The sequence below is a fragment of the Lithobates pipiens genome, unplaced genomic scaffold (assembly GCF_037356315.1).
Source record: "Lithobates pipiens isolate NorthernLeopardFrog02 unplaced genomic scaffold, aLitPip1_a1.2 Scaffold_1, whole genome shotgun sequence".
In the NCBI taxonomy this organism is placed as follows: domain Eukaryota; kingdom Metazoa; phylum Chordata; class Amphibia; order Anura; family Ranidae; genus Lithobates; species Lithobates pipiens.
Window position 1 is genome coordinate 202,290,221 of NW_027507685.1, and position 25,137 is coordinate 202,315,357.

Consider the following 25,137-nt stretch of genomic DNA (forward strand, 5'->3'; position numbering starts at 1 on the left):
CAACACGGTCCGAACGGACATTTTCCGTTGGAGTTTCCCACCGCGTGTACAAGGGCTTACGGTGTAGGCTGGTTTACTTTCATTTTTAATGTTGAAGTGATATAAACCCTCAATTTTGTAAGCACATTCAGCAAATGATTTGACCACTTACTGAGTATGCATTTAATCATTTAATCTTTACATGCAGTGGGAAAAATTATTATTTGATCCACTGCAGATTTTGTAAGTTTACCCACTTACAAAGAAATGAAGGGTCTATAATTATTATCATATGTGTATTTTATATGATAGAGACAGAATATCAACCAAAAATTCAGAGAAAGCACATGGTACAAATGTCATAAATTGAAATGCAGTTCCGTGAGTAAAATAAGTTTTTGACCCCCTACAAACCAACAATAATTCTGGCTCTCACAGATTGACTACAGTATATGCTCATGTGGTACACAGTCCTGTCAATTTAAGAAGCTGCTCCTAACGACAACTTGTTATGTGTATAAAGCAGTGGTCATCAACCCTGTCCTCAGGGTCCACTAACAGGCCAGATTTGCAAGATAACTGAAATACATCACAGGTGATATCATTTGCTGCACAGTGATTGCAGTATTCTAGTCTGCATCTCCCCAAGGTAATACATAAAACCTGACCTGAGGACAGGGTTGATGGCCACTGGTATAAAGGACACGTGTCCACAGAATCTCTTTCTTCTATTCAATCCTCATGGGATCATGGGCAAGACCAAAGAGCTGTCATCAAACGTCAGAGACAAGATTGTAGACCTGCACAAGTCTGGAATGGGCTACAAGACCATCAGCAAGAAGCTTGGTGAGAAGGAGACAACTGTTGGAATGATTATTCGAAAATGGAAGAAAGACAAAATAACCATCAATTGCCCCTGGTCTGGAGCTCAATGCAAGATTTTGCCTCATGGAGTAAGGATGAGGTGAGGGATTAGCTCAGAAACACACGGAGGAGCTTGTGAATGATCGCAAGGCAGTTGGGATAACAGTCACCAAACAAACCATTCCTAACTCAATATCAGAGGGTTTTTAGTTTTTATAAGGGGTTCGGCGCCACTGTAAATCGGCTCCAATAGAGTGTGTATATAATTTGCAAGTACACGCCCACCACTAGCCTTCAAAAAACCACAATAGGTATCAGGTAGGTAAGCCCCTGACCAGGGGGGTATGTATATAAATAAATGGCAAAAGGAGGAGAAGGGAGGTATGTATAAATCAACTCTCAAGCTGACTTCTACTACTGAAAGGAAGAAACCACCAATAATGTGCTCCCGTCCCTGTGATCAGCCTATAAGGTGCCCCAGGTAATTGGCTATGCGTAAATAAGTCTTAACTAAGCATACACAGACCTAAACGCATGCGTGAGCATCAAGAGTTATTAGTATGGTACATAACATACAATTAAATGCATATCGTGCAAAAAAATGATGATAAATAGTGCGATAGTGGTGCACTATATAAGTAAGTGTGTAATAAGGTTACCACATTAAAGTTAATTGGAGCTAAAAATAAAATAACAAAAAATAATAATAATAAAAATCCAAATCCAAAAGACATACAGTGAGACACAGTCCAATATGCCCTCAAGTGAATGTGTGACAAAAATGATATAAATAAAAATTGTAAAAATGTGCAAACTGTGAAAAGGGAAAAAATATATATAAGTAAATGAAGGATATTAGATAAATGTGATATACAATTCAAAAAAATGCATAATTCATATAAAACTCAGCAATAGTTCATGTAAGCCCAAGAATTGACAATAATCTAGGCAGTGCAGTCCAAAGAGGTGGAAAAAATAATTATTAAAAAATTATTATTAAAAAAATTAATTGAAGAAAAGTTATTTAAGTAATAGTCCACAAATTCTTCAGGAGAGTGCAATAATTGAAAGTGACAAGTGCCCAGGAAACAAAAAATTCAGGTGACTTCTGTGCTCACCCCCTTTGGCTCCCCACTCACCAGCGCTTTGAGCCCACGAAGGGCAGTCAGGCCCGTAGATAACACACAGCAGGCGTTGATACGCTGATGAAAGAATTTGTTCCCAGAGGTTGTAGTCCACTCACTTCCTGATAGGCAGGTAAAGCTGGTGTTGATGTTCAAAGTTTCCTCAAGGAAAAAGAAGGGGGTAGGGTTCCATAGTGTAGTAATTCCAACGAGAGTGTAAATTGTTTAAAAACATAAACTTTATTCACACATCAATATCCAGGCATAAGATGTGTTTTACAAAAAGTATATATTGACAAAAAAAAAATATTTTGACAGAAAAATAAAAAGTGTAAAAAATTCACAAGAAAATCTACAGGAAAAACCCTTGAGGGGTAAAAGGTGCAACACCTCAGTTTAGCATAGAAGGCAGGTAATCAGTACCAGGGAATACAAATTAATTTAAAAAAGTCAGAAATTAAATAAAACCAAAAATATGTAAATAGTAATGTTGAAAAATAAATATCAAAATCAAAAACAAAAATAAAAATAATAGTCTGAATGTATAAAAAACTTTATATATGCGCAGGGTATAAGTATATGCACCAATTCACTACCGGAGGCCCTCTTAAGAGTCCTGGTATAGTGCTCACTAAGGTGCTAACTCAAAAAATGTATGTATATGGTAGTAAGCAGGGTGGACAGCGGGGGTTCAATACGTCTGTCTGGTCCCCAATTATACAGTCCACTGTGTCCGAGGAACTGCAGGCTGGAGGAAGAGAAACAGCTCCGCCGTTGGTCCTCACACGGGGGAAATAGGCCGACCGTGTGGAGGCTAACAGTGTCCAACCTCAGCACGAGGACAGATACGAAGGCAGCCGTGCCTAGCGTGCGGTCCTCCCTGCGTTCCACCTTCTACAGCTGACAATGCGGAAGTGGCCTGCGTGATTGCGTCATACGCGTTTCGTCATAAGACGTCCTCAGCGACGATATCACTCACTCACACAGCCACAGTATAAGAATCAATGGGCAGATCCACCAACAAGCTTCGATAGGTCACTCTATTTAGCAGGCCCACCTCCCATGGATATTACATCCTACAGAGACGTTACAACAGGGGTGTTTATCAATTAACCACTCGGGTAGGGAGTCAGGCGATTTATTTAAAAGCATGTGTCCCATTATATAGCTCAGGCCAGCAACAGAGACAGACAAAAAAAAATCATTTTAGAAATTAAAAATAGAAGAAGTAGATGAACGTAAAAGAAAAGGTAATTGGAATTAAAGCATAATTTCCTCCAACCTCATAATATATTAGCTACTACAATACTACTAACTCAATATGTTGCCATGGATTGAAATCCTGCAGTGCCCGCAGGGTCCCCCTCCTCAGGAAAGCACATGTACAGGCCCATCTGAAGTTTGTCAATGAACATCTAAATGATTCAGAGAAGGATTGGGAGAAAGTGCTGTTGTCAGATGAGAACAAAATTGAACTTTTTTGCAATAATTCGACTCACCTTGTTTGGAGGAAGAAAAATGCTCACTATGACCCTAAGAACACCATCCCCACAGTAAAGTACAGAGGTGGAAACATGCTTTGAGGTGGTTTCTCTGCTAAAGGTAAAGGACGACTTTGTCACATTGAGAGGCCAAAGGACGGGGCCACGTATTGTAAAATCTTAGATGAGAACCTTCTTCCCTAAGCCAAAACACTGAAGATGGGTCATGGGTGGGTCTTCCAGCATAATGACGCAGAACATACTGCCAAGGCAACAAAGGAGGGGCTCCAGAAGAAGCACATTAAGGGCATGGAGTGACCTAGCCAGATTTAGAGAAGACCTGTAAAGAAGAGTAAACCAAATCTCTCCTGAGATGTGTGCATACCTGATAACTAACTATAAGAAACATCTTACCTCTGTGCTTGAAAGCAAGGGTTTCTCCACCAAGTACTAAGTCATGTTTTGCTTGGGGATCAAATACTTATTTTACTCACTGAACTGCAACTCAATTTATAACATTTGTATCATGTGTTTTCTCTGGATTTTTGGGTTGATTTAATGTCTCTATCATTTAAAATACACCTATGATAACAATGATAGATCCTTCAGTGGGCAAACTTACAAAATCTGCAGGGGATCAAATAATTATTTCCCAATTTGTATGTTCCAATTTAAGTTGACAGTAAAGGCCTTTAGTTTATGTTTTACCTACAGGTAACCCTATAATAAGGCTTACCTATAGTTACTGTAAATATCTCCAAAATGTGCACCTTTTAGGAGATATTTACTTGTGAAGCCATTGGTGACGTCACCAGCGCATGCACTCTGAAGGAATGGCATACCCGCGCTGTTCCTTCAGAGCCCTGTGCCGTAAACAGTGACTCCTGCTTGCATGCAAGGGCGTGACGTGATCGCGACTCAGCCATTCAAAGGACCAGAGCATGCAAACCCAGAAGGAAGACCAGGTGAAGATGGAAGCCCTGTCAGCGGTGACAGCACTTTGTTTTAAGGTCATTTTCACATAATGTGCGAGTATGCGATGCATACTCGCACATTATAAAAGTGCCTTGTAGGAGGAAAAGTTGTTTTTGTTTATTTGTTTTACTACCACTTTAAGCTGGTGCCATTACTGTTGCCTCAGGGTGGCTCCTTTCTCTTGCAGCATCCTATGGAGCCACCCTTGTATGCAGGGACTGGAGTTGTGTCTCCCCACACTAATGCATCAAAGGAAACACTCACAGTCTAAGATGGCAAGGCCTTCCCTGCTCTTCCTCCCCTTTCCTTCTCCAAGGTAACAGACTGGCCCAAGACTGCACTGTCCATTGTTAACTCAGATGTATTCAGCAATGACATTTTAGTGCAGTTAAAAAAAAGTATGACCAAAGCTTTTTTGGCCATACTTCTCTTGTGGGTCACATAAATGCTTTTACTTTTGGCTTCCTTTGACCCAGAATCAGCCAACAGGCCGCTGTCATCTGACGTCACAGAACAGTTCCAGGCCCTGGAATGATCCTCACCATATTATACAGCTTGCTAAATCATAGCTGGCTCCAGCTCTTAGCACACAGAGCTGAGAGCCAAAACCAGCTGCACCCACCCCCTCTCCAGCCTGGTGTTCCAGTGAGCGCTGGAGGAGCATTGTAGAGAGTGGTGATTGAGTGTCACAGCTCTCCACTCCCAGAAGACTGAGAACTGAGGGTTCAGCAGTCATATGATTGCTCAGTTCTTGGTCTTAAAGCTAACATGGGACAGCTGCAGTATCCCAGGTAGCAAGGAGAACTTGCCACAAATGTGTGGCAGTGTTAAATTGTAATTCTGTTAACTTGCTGCACATTTTCCCTTGGAAAAGGGGGACATTTGCAGAGCACTTGAAGCACAAGTCCTAGTTGACACTTTTCCAATTTGTAGCAAATTTGAGTAACAAGTCTCTGGCAAGATCAAAGTTGCAGTGGTGAGTCTACAGGATGAGCTCTACAAGTCTACAGCATGGAAATTCAGCCACAGTGACCCCTGTGGTGTGGGATCACAACATAACTGAACCAGAATTTGCAGCAGACTTGCAGAATGTTTGCAAAGAAAGTTGATCTGGAGTCATGCAAAGCGGACTTGCCACAATTTTGCAATAAACTTGTGAAGTCTGGCAAGTCTAGCAATAGCTTAGCAAGTAATTTTCAAACTTGCAGCACAATTGCTTGCTATCTGAGATTAGACTGATATATGTTTGCTCTTTTATTAACCCCATACCCCAGATAGCAAGGATCACTTACCACAAATTTGTGGAAGTGTTGAATTGTAAGACTGTTAACTTGCTGCACATTTTCACAGACAAGTTGTGCATTTGCAGCGCACTTGAAGCACAAGTTCTAGTTGACACTTTTCCAATTTGTAGCAAATTTGCATGGCAAGTCTCTAGCAAGCGCAAAGTTGCAGTGGCGAGTCTACAGCAAGAGCTCTGCAAGTCATAGGGACCCCTATGGTGGGATGACTATTGCACAGCATAACTGAACCAGAACTTGTAAAATACTGAGCCTTGTAGGCTCCACTGTCAGTGTTAAAGAGGAAGTAAACCCTCATGGTTTTACTTCCGCTTGGATTCCCTGCAAGGGTAAAGCATAATGGACTACTATGCATCACATAGTAGTCCATTATGTGTCACTTACCTGACACAGGAGCCAGCAAAGTCACCGCTGTCCCCTTTTGTACGGAGCCTCCATCTTCTTGGTGGGTCTCGCTGCTCCAGCGCTGTCATTTGACGGAGCCGCAATGACGTCTCTCTCGCGCTTGCGCATGGGAGCCGCCACTCGCGGCACATCGCCGTTAACAGTGCCGCGCTCAGTGTGGCACATGCGCTGTAGACAGTGGTGCCTGTCTTTTGTCAAATATCTCCTAAACCGTGTAGGTTTAGGAGATATTTCTTGGACCTACAGGTAAGCCTAGCTTAAGGCTCAAAAGCCAAAGTGGTTTGTAGGGGTTTACAACCACTTTAAATAGTTTGTCCCAACCCCCTAACTGCCACTTTTGCTGTTTGGTCCGTAAAATGGAGCTAAACCTTGAGAACAAAAATTTGCCAGAAAGTAGATATCATGGAGGTGCAGAGGACAATAGAAACATTTCAAAATATGCTTAAACACACACCATTGGAAGAATTAAATACCGGTACAGTGTCTGTCTCTGCTCTTCTCTCATAGCTAAGCACTGAATTTACAAGCATGCTAAATCCATATTGTATACTTTGATGTATTACCATTGTTTTTTCTCCTTAATCTTTATTGGTCCAGCCAATTTCTTATTTTCTGTCCATAGTCTCATAAATTACACTGGTTCCTCATAATAGTCATTTTTAAGGAATGCAATTTTTCCTGACAGCTTTTTCTTCATTCTCCTCTTCTTTTACTTTAGATTTACCATTAACTTTTCCACAGCTGAGGGTGAAGACTCAGACATTGCCTTCCACATGAACGCACGATATGACGGTCGCGACCGAGTTATCTTTAACTCACGTCAGAATGGGCAATGGAAGGATGAGGAAATTAAAAAAGACATGCCATTTAAGGCAGGAAAGGTCTTCAGTATCCTGTTTGAGATTACTCGGAACAACTACCTGGTGAGATAAATCGTGGCATCTAACCTATAAAGATTGAAGTGCAAGGGGTAGTGACTATGTTTAGCAACCACTCAGATCTTGGATCTGCTTATTATATTTAATATTATTGCAGACTGGTTTCTTTTAGTTGCACACAAGCAATTAATTTTTGCAATAATATCACTGTACATGTTTCCCGGAGCTAGCATGCCAACTGTTGTTTTTCAAGAGCCAGAGTGAACGTGAAATAAAGAATCTGTCATGGTCCACATGCTTATGATCTAATTATGTAAATATTTAACTGTGATTTGGCTGTGGTATGGTCAGTCTTATTGCTAAACCAACCAAGTCTTAAATGTTTCTAAGGCAGAATACTGAAGTTTGTGATCATATGCAAGAGTAAGGCCTATGTCACATTAGTGATCCTGTTGTTGGCGAGAACTTGCCAGCAACAGGACACAGCAGGCCATTGAAATACTCTCCTTTTTTATGTGTCACTTTCTCGCTAGTTCGATAAACAAGAGGTTGCTGGCAAACTAAATTTTGAAGCATTTTTATCAGCGAGAGCTTACTCAGCTGGCAAGGGAGCGACACATACAATCAGGGATGAGCTCAGACTTGTTCGGACACGAGTATGAACCCGCTAGAGCTATCTCGCCAGAAAGCTGGTAAAGAAAAAAGCCAATCATAGGCAGCAGAGACATTCCCAGCCCTGCAGCCGCATGTATAAATGCTTCTTGTATACGAGAGGAGCAACTGTGGAGTAGGACATGCCTTTACCAATCACCACCTATGACTGGCTGTCCAACTTCACATCTTCCTGGCAGGCTAGCTCAGGCGGGTATGGACTGGTGCCTGAACAGGCCTGAGCTAATCCCTACATACAACCAGAAAGTAGTTTGTCTACACATTTAAGCAATTCTGTCGCTTTCAAGTTCTTTCTAGAAACAAGTTCACTATTGTGACATCAGCCTTAGTCTTCAAATTCATCCTTGTGAGGAACATTTGAATCCTAGGCCCAGACTATGCACTAAAGTGGGCGGATGCAACCCGGGTGCCTGTGCACCCTCTCCCTCTTTCTTGCTTCCTCCCAGCCCCCATGGCAGGCTGGGGTTCAACTCCATGTGGCCTGTGCTCATAAGGCAGGTCGAGCAGGGCATTGCCTGCTGTGCCAACTCCAGCTTCCCATGCTGACCAGCTAGGGGGTGATCAAGGGGTGAGGTGGCTGACCAGGGGAAGGAGGGCCTCTGTTTGGATGTGGCGTACACTGTCCATGCCGGGGGGGGGGGGGGGCTCTGCTCTGTCCTCATCCCACACTCGGTGGGACACCATTGGTGACTTTTTGCTATCTGTGGAGGCTGATTGGGCCGGGGACTGCACAGACCTCAAATCCACAAGTGAATTAATCTTCCAGTATGGGGAAGGAACCATAAGTTGGTCTAGTCGAAAGCAAATAACTGTCACTCTATCTTCAACTAAAGCAGAGTTCATTGCAGCAGCATACGCATGTCAAGAAGCAATATGGAATTGACATGTCAAAACCAATTGCAATTTTTTTGAAGACAACCAGGGATGAATAAAGCTTAAAGGGATTGTAAAGTGATTTATTTATTTTTTTTAAATAACAAACATGTTATACTTACCTCCACTGTGCAGCTCGTTTTGCACAGAGTGGCCCCGAAACTTGCTCTTCTGGGGTCCCTCGGCGGCTGTCTCGGCTTCCTCCTGCAGGTGCTTCTCACGTTCATACGAGCTCCCTCGCATGGTGAGAAGCATTTGCGGGCGCGCTCCCGTTATACAGCCGGCGGCTATAGCCGCTCGCTGTATCACACGGCCCCTCCCCCCGGCGCTCCGCGTCAGTGGATGTGATTGACAGCAGCGCGAGCCAATGGCTGCACTGCTTTCCATCCATCCACACCAGCCAATCAGCGGCCAGGCTGAACGGTGGAAAGGGCGTCAGGGGACAAGCGAGGGACTTTTGAGGGGTGAGGTAAGTAAAACAGAGGGGGGCTGGGGGGTGCCGGGACTGTCAGATACTTTTTCACCTTAATGCATTTACCTTTACAACCCCTTTAAAGTGTTAACCACCCAAAAAAATATACAGATCCTGGTCCGTTAAAGCAGATTAGACATCACAGTGCTTGTACTGTGTAATCTGCCCCCTTCTAAACTGTAAAGAAAAAAACCCTGAACCTGGCACTTTCTTTATGCCCTCTCTATTCTGACCACAAAAATCAGGGCTGCTCCGCCCTGATCACCGTGGTCAAAGTACATCCCTGCATCATACGTATCTGTCCTCTGAGCTCACCTCTCTCCCCCATCAGCCCCTCCTTCTTGCCTGTCATCTCCCTCTGTGTCTGTCTCCTGCCCCACCCCGACCCCCCACTGCTATTCTTGCAAAATAAAATCATTAAACTGTCACTGCCAGCCTTTCTATTAGAGGCAGTGACACACTATGTCAGTAGTTTTCAAAAACGAGCGTCCTCAATACCAAATTTGAGATGTTTTCAGGCCAGTCATGTGACTCGCGGCCGCTTTACAGCTATTATACAGCCTGGGCTTCTAGAGGGGAGACGAGCAGCACGTGAACTATATATATGCATTATACCTTTCTATCCAGTTGGTGGCACTGCAGTATGATAGTGTGTAAATCTATGGTACAAAGTAATAACAGGATATACCTTCTGTATCTAAGTGTATTTACTTGTATTGTCCTGTTTCCTGTAAGACATGATAAAGACATCCTTCATGAAAGTAAATTATTCTTTGCATACAACAAGCTTCCAAGCGCATGATTCAATAACCTGCTAATACTCCTTACCAGGGTGCCTTTGGGAATACTAGTGATGAAGGCGGTGTGGCCTTTTTGCGGGTCGTCATGGTGCGATTGTATTTTTAAAGTGAAACAGTCAGGGTTTACAGGTCTCCCTAAAACGTGTATTTTGAGATGCCCTGGGATGTTAGAACAAAGAAAGCAAACCTGGTGCCCAAAGGCACAGTTGGAACCCCTAAGGGTCTATTCAGGGCTGGTGCAAGGATTTTTGACACCCTAGGCGAAACCTCATTTTGGCGCCCCCCCCCCCCCCCATTAGCTCTGCCCCTGACCCCACCCCTTTTCAATGCCCATGTATATGGTGGAGATGGTGGGGGGAGATTTTTGCAGCACCTCTCCACCTTTTCTTCAGCCCGTGAAGCACAGGCCCACACCAGGCTAACTGTGTAACTGCCTGTCCATACGAGCAGACAGATACACTGACAATGACTAAAATAATAATAAATGCACATTTTTTTTACCATTTTGCAAAAAGATCTGCATTTATTATTTTTTCACAAAGGTGAACTTGAACCTGCACACCTCAAATCACCCCAATTCCTGTATTTTCAGCACCTCAGATCACCCCAATTGCTTCATCAATCCCCTGAACACCTGTTCCTCGCTGCACCCCCCCCCCCCCCACAACTCTGTTTATCTCTGTACCCTCCCTGCACCTGTGTACCCTCCCCGCACCTCTGTTTATCTCTGTACCCTCCCCGCACCTCTGTACCCTCCCCGCACCTCTGTACCCTCCCCGCACCTCTGTTTATCTCTGTACCCTCCCCGCACCTCTGTACCCTCCCCGCACCTCTGTTTATCTCTGTACCCTCCCCACACCTCTGTACCCTCCCCGCACCTCTGTTTATCTCTGTACCCTCCCCGCACCTCTGTACCCTCCCCGCACCTCTGTTTATCTCTGTACCCTCCCCGCACCTCTGTACCCTCCCCGCACCTCTGCTTATCTCTGTACCCTCCCCGCACCTCTGTACCCTCCCCGCACCTCTGTTTATCTCTGTACCCTCCCCGCACCTCTGTACCCTCCCCGCACCTCTGTTTATCTCTGTACCCTCCCCGCACCTCTGTACCCTCCCCGCACCTCTGTACCCTCCCCGCACCTCTGTTTATCTCTGTACCCTCCCCGCACCTCTGTACCCTCCCCGCACCTCTGTTTATCTCTGTACCCTCCCCGCACCTCTGTACCCTCCCCGCACCTCTGTTTATCTCTGTACCCTCCCTGCACCTCTGTACCCTCCCCGCACCTCTGCTTATCTCTGTACCCTCCCCGCACCTCTGTACCCTCCCCGCACCTCTGTTTATCTCTGTACCCTTCCCGCACCTCTGTACCCTCCCCGCACCTCTGTTTATCTCTGTACCCTCCCCGCACCTCTGTACCCTCCCCGCACCTCTGTTTATCTCTGTACCCTCCCCGCACCTCTGTACCCTCCCCGCACCTCTGCTTTTCTCTGTACCCCCCGCACCTCTGTACCCTCCCCATACCTCTGTACCCCACTTCACCTCTGTACCCTCCCCGCACCTCTGTTTATCTCTATACCCTCCCTGCACCTCTGTACCCTGCCCGCACCTCTGTTTATCTTTTGTACCCCCCCTGCACCTGTGTTCCCCACTGTATCCCACAATCTGTTCCCCTGTAATCACCCCCCACACACCTGTTCCCCTCTGTAACCTCCCCCCCCACACACACGTACCCCTCTGTCCCCCCATACATCTGTTCCCCTCTGTAACCTCCTCCCCCCCCACACACACACACACACACACACACACACACACACACGTTTCCCTCTGCCCCCCCCCCCCCCCATACATCTGTTCCCCTCTGTAACCTCCTTCTCCACACACACACACATGTTCCCCTCTGTCCCCCCCACACATCTGTTCCCCTCTGCCCCCCCACCCCCACACATCTGTTCCCCTCTGCCCCCCCACACATCTGTTCCCCTCTGCCCCCTCAAACATCTGTTCCTCTCTGCCCCCCCCCACCTCTGTTCCCCTCTGACCCCCCAATACATCTGTTCCCTTCTGTAACCTCCTCCCCCCACACACACGTTCCTCTCTGCCCCCCTCACACATCTGTTCCCCTCTGTAAACCCCCCCCCCCCCCCCCACACACACCTGTTTTCCTCTGTAACCCCCACACACACATACACACACCTGTTTTCCTCTGTACCCCCCCACCTCTGTAACCCCTTCCCCCACATATCTTTTCTCCTCTTCCCCCCCCCCCCAGCACATCAGTTCCTCTACGCACCCACCCCCACACCTCTGTCCTGTCCCTCTAACCCCCCCCCCCCCCCCCCACACACAACTCTGTCCCCCTCTGCACATAATGCAATATGAACCTGACAGCAGTAAAAGTTTTTTTAAAAATTCAGGTTACTGGGTGCTGTTTTTTCACTGCCTGTGCACGCCATGGTAACCTCACTCCAAGCAGAGCAGCGCTGCTTCCTGTCCTCACAAAGTATCCTGACAGTCCAGGAGAAGGAGGGTGGGGAAATTCGCGTCAATCCCGAACTTACATGCAGCCGGGGGCTTCCATCTCATCCGGCCGGTTCCATGTATACTGTCTGCAGGCAAGCACTTCAGGGCGGGCCGGTGCTCTGCTCTTTGTCCAAGCTCTCTCCCCTCCTCTTCTCACTGCCGCCGCCAGGGAACAATAGAGACCTGCGCTGCGTGTGGTGGTACAGACAGGTCACACTCACTGGCAGTGGCACTGTGATCATCAGGGGCGCGCAGCGGCGCAGGGGATGTTTTCTTTACTTCCTTTATAATGGATACAGTACCCCGCCGCCGCTGCACTGGCGCCTCTGATACTATATGGAGGAACTCGGGAGCAGAGCGGCTGCTTGTCAAGTTAATTGCTGAGGGAAAGAGGGAGTAAGATCACTAGCGGCCGGGCGCCCTAGGCGGCAGTGCGCCCTAGGCGGCTGCCTTGTTTGCCTAGTGGTAGCGCCGGCCCTGGGTCTATTATAGACAGACCAAAAGATTGAGTATAAAAGGTATAAATTTATTTTCATTTTCGTATAACAATAATCTGCATGTAAATCAAAACATAAAAACAGTGTTTGTTTTTTATACGTGGCAAAGTAATTTTGGACAGTGCTCATCATAAAAAAGTCTCCTAAAACGAGTTGTCAGTGTGCTCCCCCTTCTCCCATGCAGTTATACCCTTTCCAACTCCTCCTTAGGAATCCTGCTGACCCCTGGACTTTGGGAAGCTGAAAAGGATTGTTATACCATCACTGTAAGGTGTGGGACTTGGCAAGACGCAGACTCAAGGCTTCACCCATAAATACTCACACACCCCTGTGGGATAATCCCTGTTTGGCTGAACTCTTATCTGTACCTGATCATGATCTGTGGATTGCTAGAGGAGTTGTATATATCTCTGATGTTTATTGTGGGAGGGTACTGAAATCATTCCAGCAACTCAAAGCAGATTTTGGTCTTCTCAACTCAATGCATTTCCGTTACCTCCAGCTTCGCCACGCTCTCGAGGTCCAATTTGGCAATTCCCCTCCGAAACTGGAGCAGTTATATATCCTGGATGTGATACTTGGGTCAGAGTCCAAAAAAGTACTTCCACGTTCTACAACAGTCTTCTTCTCCCATCTGCCACAGTATCAGCGTACCAACTGAAGGACCGTTGGGTGGGAGACATGGGGGAGATGGAGGATGAGGAATGGGACGAAGTGCTGAATTCATACAAAAAGGTTTCCCCTATATTGTCTGAGCACTTCATCCAATTGTATACCTTACACAGATCTTACTTGACCCCTCTAAGTATAGCTAAATATAGAGCCAATTATAGTCCATTATGCTGTAGATGTGGAGGGTCCAATGGAACCTTTTTTCACCTAATCTGGTCCTGTCCTGTTATTCAAGGCTACTGGTCCCAAGTGGTAAAATTCATCCATGATGAAATGGGTTCTCCCCTTACACTTTGCCCAAAGAAATGTATCCTGGGAGTGTTCCCGGACCCTGAGAATGATACATTTCACCATACATTCCTACGGGAATCATTATTCACGGTCAGGCTGCTGATTGCCCAGACGTGGCTCAGAGCATTACATCCTACCCTACCGTCCAAGAACAGATAGCTGTAGTCAATGCTGCATTACCCTACAAAAAAGAATTATATGTTCCGAGAGGTTGTCCAGCTAAGTATGGTAAAATTTTGGATACTTGGTTAGAAACAGCCTCCACATGTGATGAACTTGAGGGGGTGTCTGCCTAATAGCATAGCCGCAGAACAGAAAACATTGTATTCTCCAATGTTGGGTATAGGTCCCATCAGTCAACATTCCACCTTATCCCTTGGATGCTATAATTGTCATGTTATAGCTCAGAAATTGCCTTTATTTTTACACTTTTTTTGTGTACTGCATATAACTTGATGTATAGTTGTTATTATTATGTAACTTATACTCTTCTCAAAAGAAGAACTTTGTTTATTTGTAAAAAAAAAAATGACTTGCCAGTACTGCTGAAATGTGGTTGCTTTTGGGAAACAAAGATACTTTTTATCCAAAGATTTTACAAAACAATTCCCCTTTTCACAAGCAGTTGGGAATTGTTCCATCAGTGTTTTTTTTAATCATGTATGAACAAGCACTGTTCTGTACAGGTCTATAGGAATGTATAGTGCGCGCAGTTTACTCTAGTTGGTAAGTAACCCCTTATGTATCTTTCTCTTCATGCAGGTAGCAGCCAACGGGGATCGTTTCTATGAGTTTGGACACCGTATTCCTTTGGACCAAGTGAGGTGGGTCAGTGTGTCTGGAGATATCATCGTCCAACACCTGGCCATCCTTGGCTGCGGCCCTGGAGTGAAGGGAGTAAGTAACTCTGATGGGTGTTGTCTGGAATCAAATTAGTACAATGAAACAAATAAAAATAGTCAGTTAGTGTTTCCCTTTTTGCTTCATTGTCATAAACAAGATTGTATGAGCCAAGTGTCAGGGTGCTTATGTTCATCTACAGAGCTCACATTTTTTTCCTTGACCTCAGGCCTCTTTTATTTTGATTTATCTATTAACAGCCTAGAAAATACATAAGCGGAAAAGCCCATCAACACAGGCTCTACAGTCAGAGGCAGCAGTGCCTAGATGATCTCATACTGCAGATATAGAGTTAAAGTGATTAGGATAATAAATAACTTGCACCCCCCTCTGTTTTATCAATATCTAAAGTACTGTGTGTCCTTTTTTGTTCAATTCTAATCCTAAATACCTTTTCTCACAGCACCGATGTGAGGTCACGTGACCTTTCTCTGCTCTCCTTCACCAATCTAAGGAATGTGGAGGGAGGGGCTGACATAACCCTCTAACATCAGCCGACCAGCAGAGGAAGGTCACATGACAGTGACATGACAGTCACATCGGTGCTGTGAGAGAAGGTATTTAAGATTAGAATTGTAAAGAAATGGACACACAGTGCTTTAGATCTTGATAAAACAGGGCGGATGGCAGTTATTTATATATGTTATTTTCAAGTCACAGGGAAGAAGCTTCAGAACTGGCAGGGAGGGAGGGGGAGTGGGAGAGATTCAGAGCAGAGAGCGGGATGACGGATGCAGGTAAACTGACCATGTTATCGCGGATCAGCAGCCATGATTACCGTGGTCAGTACACACAGGGGGACATAGAAACAGGCAGGATCGACTAGGTATTTTACATCATACAATGGGACAAATTACACAGGATTCTTTTTTTTTTTTTTAGGGTTACAAACGCTTTAAGTAGCCAATAGATGATTCTTTTTTTGTGCAGCCTGAACAGAAAAAAAAGTTACCCGATCCCCCCCATCCACACACTCAATGTGGATGGCGGAATCCTCCCCACTGAGCTATTATATACTTATCTACATACTACATAAGTAGCACCTGACTTTGATACTACCTAATTGTGTGCCAGTATGCTTTCTTTATGAAATAAAGTACAACTCAGAATGGTTGTTATGAGCAACACTGGTAGGTGCTAGAAGCTAATAATCATATTTCTGTTGCAGGGTCTTGTGTTGTCGGCCCTACAAACTGAGCTTTTTGTAAGTATTGTCATGTAAAGGTAGATTTGGTAGTCGTTTTTTGTTTTGTTTTCTTCACTCATATGTTCTCTTCTTCATTTTATCCTTTAGCCTGTGATGGGACCTCCAGCCGTACTTCCAGTAAGTATCCAAACTTATTTCTAACCATATCAAACACAACACAAGTGAGCATAGCATATTTTCTCACTGGAAACAATAGTGTCCATGTTGCATATAGCAACCAATCAAATTCTTGTAATGGCAATTCTAACAGAAATTAGAAAAATAAAACAAGCATCTGATTTTTATTTTTTTATTTTTTTTACTAATGCCGCGTACACACGAGCGGACTGTATTGCCGCGTAAACACGAGCGGACTGTATGGCGTACTTAGTCTGGCGTACTTTCCGCCAGACTGTCCATCGGACTTTCCGAACGGGCTACTTGTCCACACACGGCACTTTTTTAGCGGACTAATACGGCGTACTAAGTCCGCCGTACTATCCGCCCTACTTTTGAAATGAACGGACTCGCCCACACACGCGGAGGAAAGTCCGCTCATTTCGAGCGCGTCTCCAGGTAGGCGGGGCCCGTGAAGGAGACGTCGCTGGCCCCGCAGCCTGGTATGGACTTAAAGGGGAACCCCAACGCCGAAAAAAATCGGCGTGGGGGTCCCCCCCAAGTCCACAACAGCCCCTTGTCCGAGCACGCTGGCCGGCCAGGAAAGGGGGGCGAGCGAGCGCCCCCCCTCCTGAGCCGTACCAGGCCGCGTGCCCTCAACATGGGGGGGTGCCTTGGGGAAGGGGGGGCGCGCGGCCCCCCCACCCCAAAGCACCTTGTCCCCATGTTGATGAGGACAAGGGCCTCTTCCCGACAACCCTGGCCGTTGGTTGTCGGGGTCTGCGGGCGGGGGGCTTATCGGAATCCGGGAGCCCCCTTTAATAAGGGGGCCCCCGGATACCGGCCCCCCACCCTATATGAATGAGTATGGGGTACAATGTACCCCTACCCATTCACCTGTAAAAAAAAAGTACAAAAAAAAACAACACACGAGATAAAATACTTTATTGCACAGCTCCGGGGGTCTTCCGTCTTCGGGGGTCTTCTCGCCGGACTCCTCCGCTATCTTCTTGTAGCTCTTTTGCTAGCGGAGGAGTCCGGCTTTCTTCCTCGCCGCAGGCCTCTTCTCCTGACTTCGGGGGTCTTGTCCCCCTCTTCGGTTCTTCTGCCGGGCCACCGCGCCTTCTTATAGCTCTTTTACAGGCGGTGGCCCGGTCTTCTGTCGCCGCCGCCGCCGCCGCCGCCTTCCGCTCTTCTTCTTCTTCTTCTTCTTCTCCTTCTTTTCCAGGAGATTTTGACTCGACGTTCTCTCCGGCCACAATGCCAGGGACACGCTGTGCGGCCACTTATATAGGGACAAGGGGCGGTGTCACATGGCTTTATGTCACATGGGTTGGTCACATGGGTTGATGTCACATGGGGACTGTGACATCGTAAGGGGGCGGGGTCACCATGTGACACCAACCCATGTGACATAAAGCCATGTGACACCGCCCCTTGTCCCTATATAAGTGGCCGCGCAGTGCGTCCCTGGCATTGTGGCCGGAGAGAACGTAGAGTCAACATCTCCTGGAGAAGAAGAAGAAGAAGAAGAAGAACGGAAGGCGGCGGCGGTGACAGAAGACCGGGCCACCGCCTGTAAAAGAGCTATAAGAAGGCGCGGTGGCCCGGCAGAAGAACCGAAGAGGGGGACAAGACCCCCGAAGTCGGGAGAAGAGGCCTGCGGCGAGGAAGAAAGCCGGACTCCTCCGGTAGCAAAAGAGCTACAAGAAGATAGCGGAGGAGTCCGGCGAGAAGACCCCCGAAGTCGGGAGAAGAGGCCGGCGGCGAGGAAGAAAGCCGGACTCCTCCGCTAGCAAAAGAGCTACAAGAAGATAGCGGAGGAGTCTGGCGAGAAGACCCCCGAAGACGGAAGACCCCCGGAGCTGTGCAACGAAGTATTTTATCTCGTGTGTTGTGTTTTTTTTTGTACTATTTTTTTACAGGTGAATGGGTAGGGGTACATTGTACCCCATACTCATTCACATAGGGTGGGGGGCCGGTATCCGGGGGCCCCCTTATTAAAGGGGGCTCCCGGATTCCGATAAGCCCCCCGCCCGCAGACCCCGACAACCAACGGTCAGGGTTGTCGGGAAGAGGCCCTTGTCCTCATCAACATGGCGACAAGGTGCTTTGGGGTGGGGGGGCCGCGCGGCCCCCCCTTCCCCAAGGCACCCCCCTATGTTGAGGGCACGCGGCCTGGTACGGCTCAGGAGGGGGGGGCGCTCGCTCGCCCCCTTTCCTGGCCAGCCGGGTAGCGTGCTCGGACAAGGGTCTGTTGTGGACTTGGGGGGGAGCCCCACGCCGATTTTTTTCGGCGTTGGGGTTCCCCTTTAAGTCCATACCAGGCGGTGGGGCCAGCGACGTCTCCTTCGCGGGCCCCGCCTACCTGGAGACCCGCTCGAAATGAGCGGACTTTTCTCCGAGTGGGAAAAGTCCGCTCATTTCAAAAGTACGGCGGACTGGCATACACACGGCCGGATTGTCCGCCGAAATGCGAGTACGACGGACAGAATTTTGAAAAATCCGAAATTCTTAGTACGCCGGACTGCACGCTGAAAAAGTCCACTGAAGCCCACACAAGAGCGGACTGTCCGCTGAAATGTGTTTCGACTGACTAAGTACGCCATACAGTCCGCCCGTGTGTACGCGGCATATGGCATACTTAGTTCGTCATACAATCCGACGGACAGTCCGTCGTACTTTCCACTGAACGGACTTGACCACACACGGATGCACAAACAGTCCGTCGAAAGCTTGCGCGATGACGTGTACAGCACGTACGACGGGACTAGAAATAGGAAGTCCAAGACACAGCAAAGCACCCTTCCGCCGTGTAAATCCTTTCTGGGCATGCGCCATTCTTAGTCCGTCGAACTAGCATACTGATGACCGTACTGTCCGCTGAAACCAAATTACGACGGACAGAATTTCGAAAAAAACGAAATACTTAGTAAATACTTTACTTTTTTCATACTCCTCTTTTAAATTTAGACTTTTGTTCATTTTAGACAGTCCCATTCAAAGCTAACATCAATGGAGGAATGATACCAAAGCGATCTGTGATTCTGAAAGGGATCCCAACTGGCAAAAGGTAAGCCGTTATTTTTCTAAACTCTGGGGAGAAAAGTCTTCTGAAATGAACGTGAACTTGAATTTACATGAATTTAGTGTAATCACTAATAATGCTGAGGATCAGGTATCAAAAGATTATTTAAGGTTCCCATTCAAGCAAGTTCTCTGTGCACCTGGAAATGACCCATAACTAGGTTGAGCTCTCAGAGCTAAGCGCCTATTTACAATATACATCAATCCAGAGAATATTTGCTAATGAGGTTGTAGTAGAGTGTTCTAGACATGTACCATTCGTTTAGTTCCAAATGAATTTTGACAAATTCGTTAATTCCGAATTTTTCAACTTCCGAAATTTCCGAATTTCAAAATTTGCGAAATTATGAATTTCCGAATTTCGGAATTAGAATTTTTGAATTTCCAATTTTTGAATTTCCGAATTTTAGAATTTAGAATTTCTGAATTTTGGAATTTCGGGTTTTCAGATTTCCGAATTTCGAATTTCCGAATTTCAGATTTTTTAATTTTCGGAATTCCGAATTTTCCTGAAATTCGAAAATCAGAAAAAAAAGAGAGAAAATCTGTTTAATTCTAAATAATAACTAACCATTAAATTATAGGTATTGGAATTCCCTTTCAATTTTGTCTGTTAGTGAACGTAACGAGTACAAATTTATCCAAAGTTACGAATTATCTGAAATAACAAATGCCGCATTTAAACAAATGGAACGTAACAATCTAATAATAATAATAAAACCTTTTTATTATTATTAATCATTTATTATTAATTTGTTCCATTCCATTTGTTTAGATGCGCCATTTGTTATTTCAGATAATTCGTAATAAATTCGTATTCGTTAATTTAATAGTTAGTTATTAATTAAACTGATTTTCTTTCTTTTTATCATATTTTCAAATTTTTTAGACTTTCAAATCTTTGAATTCCCGAATTCCGAAAATTTGGAAATTCGGAGTTCCAAAAATCCGAAATTTTCTGAATTTTCAGAAATTAGAAAATTCGTAAATCCGAAAAATCCGAAATTCGGAAAATCTAAAATTCGTAAATCCGAAAATTCTAAATTCGGAAATTTGGAAATCTGGAAATCCGAAAATCCGGAAATTGGGAAAATCGAAAATTCGGAAATCCGAAAATTCGAAATTCAGAAAATCGAAAATTTGGAAATCCGAAAAAAATATTGAAAATTCCCCAAATTACCGAATTTTCTAATTTCTGAATTTTTGATTTTCTGAATTTCCAAAAAAATCTAACTAATGAAACGAAAATGAAAATGAACTTTGTCAGTGCACATGTCTAGAGTGTTCTGCAGTGTTAAGCCAGCCATACATGGATCAAAATTTTTCCGGGCCATTGAATCCATCCATAAGCAGGCTGATTGTACCCAAGTCAATCCATGGATTGACTTGGATACAACCAGCATGTAGGATTTTTTACATACAATTATTGCCGGCGGCTATAGCCACTAGCAGTAATCATTGTGTTCTGCCATCCAGAAAGGCTCCCAGTGCTCCTCCGCTAGCTAACACAATAGTGCTGTAGGAGACATTCCCCATCAACACTGACATGATGTCCAAAAATCATGATTCAAAAATCAAAATAAAAAAAAATCCATCAATTTAGTGTTCTCAATTAGGAAATAAAGTGCTGTAGAGCCAAGTGCTGTAAACAAAATCACCCCTCCTGTGTGCCTGCTCGCTCACCAGCTGCTATGGACTCCCATAACAGAAGTCATATGCGCTTTGCAGATCAATTGAATGCTGGGATTAGTAGTACTCTAACCAGACTCTCCAGATTCTCCTCAGCTGCTAAAGACTCGCATAACAGAAGTCATATGTGCTTTGCAGATTGACTAGAAATGCTGGGATTAGTAGTCCTCCAACCAGACTCCTTCTCTGTAGGCTCAGATTCTCCTCACGTATAATATAATGGCAGAGAAAAGAGGAGGTATATAGTGTAATTCCTTTTATTAAAAGTATTAAGGTAAAAACACCATATTCCACTCACATTGTGCATAATAAAACAAGATAAAATCAGCATGAACAGAAAAACCGAAAACCAGAAGTCCGCTACCAACTGAGTGTCACCAGATCCGACGTCACCACACCGGCCGGATCCAACATCACCACACATGAGAGGCACACACCCAGCTCTGCAGCTCTCATTGGCCCTCTTATGAATCACCCCCCTCCCTTCTTCGCAAACTCTCACAAAAGTTAGAGAGGGAGCTGCACAGGATGTCATAAGCCTAGGCTAATCACCAGACAAGAAAAAGGAAGTGGGCTGCATAAGGTATTTACTGGCAGAAAAAAAAAAAATTTTACTACCCAAAGTTAAAATAACAAGGGCAGAAGATTTAACAAATGGAAAGTTGAAAAAATGACTGAAGGTCCGCTTTACTGGCCTGGCAACATTTCAGGGTTTATATCGTTGGCTGTGAGGGAATCCTTGGTCACCATTGAAAGATGTCCCCTCTATTACTGTTCCTGTGACATCCCAAAATTTGTGATTTTCTTTCATTTTGGTGATAAAAGTAAACAGGTTTTTTTTTCAGGCAAAATCCCACATCAACCAATTAATAAATTATTAGCCCTGAATACACACTCAATTATACCCACAATGGAATTTATAAACAGTCTAATCATTTCCCAACCTCTCCATGAGTTTTTTTTATTAAAAGCTTTCAATTATTCTTGGAAAACAATGTCTTCTTCCTCTTAGCCCTTGTACACACGGTCGGAGATTCCGACGGAATGTGTCCGATCGGACCGTATTGTCGGATAATCCGACTGTGTGAGGTCTCCATCGGACTGTTTCCGTCGGAATATCCGACGGATCAAGTTTTCCAACTTGTCTATAAAATTTTCCGACAACATGCTCCGATCGGACATACTCCGATCATGTGTAGCCTACTCTGTGCCACGCATGCTCAGATCAAATTCCTAGACCAAAGCTATTGGCTACTAGCCTGAACGTAGTCCCGTCGTAACGAAACAACGTCATCACGTTATGTACAATCGGATTTTCCAACAACTTTGTCCGACCGTGTGTATGCAACAGTTTCGGACAAAATCCGTCGGACAAAATCCGTCGGACAAAATCCAACGGATTTGGTTGTCAGAATGTCCGACCGTGTGTACAAGGGCTTACAGGGACATGTTTTACCATTTATTTCATTGGGCATATAATTCCCCTGAGAAATTTTACCAACTGCACCTTGCAGATTTTCATTAATGTCTCAAATGGGATCAGGCTAAATGATGCCATAATGTTTGGAGCTGCTCTGGTTTACATGAACAAAAAAGCTGGATTCAATTCAGCAAATCAGCTAACCTTCATTGTAGAAATTTCTGGAAAAATTCCAACTTGTGTTCTGTAAAAACTGGACTAAAACCTATACGAACAAAGGAACCCACACTGTCAAATTCTTTGAAAAAATGAGAAAGCTTTTATAATAATAAAGTGCTGTAAACCCTGACATATACCCAATGAAGTGAATAGCCTCAGATGATTCACAGATTAAACAAATCCTCCTACATAAGTTTTACTTGTTTTTCTGCAGTCTTCTCTTTTCTACATCCCTTCAAAATTGCTGGATTTTAGATTAAATACTTCTGCATTTTTCAGTATCACAGAGGAGGGGGGGGGGGGGGGAGCTGCAGTTAGAATTCAGAGACACTGCGTGAGAGCTGATTGGAAGAAAGGAACACACCCCCCCTTTACATACAGCATAAAACTGTTCTGAATAGACAAGCTGTGTGCTGAGCTCTCCTCCCTGACACAAATTAATCTCGCGTGTCGAGAAAACTACTCAGAAGTGACTCATGCTTATAACAGAGAAAAGAAGCACCAGAGAGAAATGACACTTAGAGCTTTGGAGAGAGACAATATATATGTGCTAAGTTCAGATTTCATGACTGTCACAGCCACAGTGTGAATGGACACATAGGGCCGCAGCTCTGGAGCAAGCCTGCTCGGGTGCCCCTATTGCAAGCTGCTTGCTGTGGGGGCATGCGGCAGGAGGGAGGGGCCAAGAGCACCGGTGAGGCACCTGAGAAGAGGAGGATCAGGGCTGCTCTGTGCAAAACTGCTGCACAGAGCAGGTAAGTATAACATGTTTGTTATTTTTTTTTTTTTTTAAGACTTTATTATTACTTTAAAGAGGAAGTAAACCCTGATGGGTTTACTTCCTCTTTTTTTCCCTGCAAAGGTAAAGCATAATGGACTACTATGCATCGCATAGTAGCTCATTATGTGTCACTTACCTGACACAGGAGCCAGCGAAGTCGCCGCTGTCCCCTGTAGTCCGCCGCTTCCATCTTGCTGGTGGCGTCTCGCAGCTCCGACGAATCACAGCGGCGAAGCCGCGATGACGTCACTCCCGCGCATGCGCACGGGAGTCGCGTCTCGCAGCTCCGCCGCTGCCATTCGGCGAAGCCGCGATGACGTCACTCCCGCGCATGCGCACGGGAGTCGACAAATTAGGCAAATCCATTCTTGGACTTGCCGCATTTAGTGCGCCTGCGCGCCGCTGTCTACGACGCATGCACTGTAGACAGCGGTGTCCATTTTCGGGCAAATATCTCCTAAACCATATAGGTTTAGGAGATATTGCTTGGACCTACAGGTAAGCCTTAATCTAGGCTTACCTGTAGGTCAAAGTGGTTTGAAAGGGTTTACTTCCTCTTTAAAGTTGTTGTAAAGGCCCCCTTATACCCACCTGAGCCCCATCTTGATCCATCGATGTTGCAGGAGAGCCTTGGCTCTCTCTTTCTCTTTCTCCTCATTTGCTGAGACAGCAGCGAGAGACATTTTTCTCATATTCAATGAAAAAAAAAAACCTTTTAAATTTGAAATCAAGTTATTTTCTGTGTTCTTCCTACAGCTTTGTTGTAAACCTCAAAAGTGGAATGACCAATGATATTGCATTTCATTTTAACCCTCGACTGAACAAAGGCACACTAGTCAGGAACAGCTTCGTCAATGGCACCTGGGGACAAGAAGAAACACAGGTTGCCAAAAACCCAATCAAGCAGGGTGACTACTTTGAGGTAAGCTACAGGGCAACACAAGGCTACTTTTGCACTACTCCATTGTAAAAACACATTTGTGTTTCTGCAGCGTTTTTACTGTGTTTTTGCCGCATTTCCAGTGCATTTTGCAAATGTGATAAAAGAACACAGCTGTGGGTTTTTGCTGCATTTTGATGTGTTTTCCATTCATTTCAATAGGAAGGTGCGTTTTTGGTGCAGTTTTTTTAACCACACTAACATGCAGCATTCATTACTTTTTTTAAATTTATATTTTAGGCAAGGATGAATTTAACAATGTCAGGTACCGCGACATTTGGCCAAAGAAGGAATTGAAAATGACAATATGCAATTAAAAATGATTTAAAAGTAAACTAGTAGAACAGGGCATGCATGACTTTTAAAAATGCAACTGACCCGTAACTGACTGGTCTGAAGAGCTCCATAGGATTTAACTGATCAGTGTAAAAGGGGCCCAAATATGCAAAGGGTGATCTTCTCAGGCTGGTGTAGCAAAGTCTATATAGTCATATATAGGGAACAATAAGACCTTAGAGTTTTGACTAGTCTATAGAGTTAACTGATGGTGAGATGGATTCTGTTTTCGAAAAAGCTGAAGTTCTGAACATTTTCAGATGATTAAAAGGCATTTGTTGGAATAGTAATGGCTCGTACACACTATAAGAAAATCGGGCAAATCATTTCTGGCAGAGGAATGAACGTTCAATCTTCTCATAGGGTGTACACAACTCTCAACAGCCGAAAGCATGAAATTCAAAAAGGTGCAATGGCATGGAAAGGAATCATCAAACCCGATGTGTTTTGTCTTCCCTAGTTGAAGTTTTTGTAGACGAAACGCATCCGAGTTTGATGGTTTGGTTCTTAGCGCTGCACTGTTTTCTCTTTATACAGATTGTATGGCTGAATTCTCATTGCATTTGGAAAAAAAGTTGTGCAGGACCCTTTTTTTTTGGTTCGTACCAGAATCGGATCGCATGGGTGTTCACATCGATTCCTGTCCAAATTGACAGTTTT

The 25,137-nt window shown here is 45.0% G+C and overlaps 1 protein-coding gene across 1 annotated transcript in view; it reads left to right on the plus strand.

The window, feature by feature from the left end:
• The window catches only part of LOC143981973 (galectin-4-like), a 54,968-nt gene that overhangs the window by 27,257 nt on the left and 2,574 nt on the right, over nt 1-25,137 (plus strand). Inside the window, exons 3-8 of the mRNA XM_077480270.1 lie at nt 6,848-7,052; nt 14,565-14,699; nt 15,871-15,906; nt 15,997-16,026; nt 18,996-19,078; nt 23,958-24,123. Of these exons, the coding sequence (XP_077336396.1) occupies nt 6,848-7,052; nt 14,565-14,699; nt 15,871-15,906; nt 15,997-16,026; nt 18,996-19,078; nt 23,958-24,123 (655 nt within the window). The remainder of the gene's footprint in view (nt 1-6,847; nt 7,053-14,564; nt 14,700-15,870; nt 15,907-15,996; nt 16,027-18,995; nt 19,079-23,957; nt 24,124-25,137) is intronic.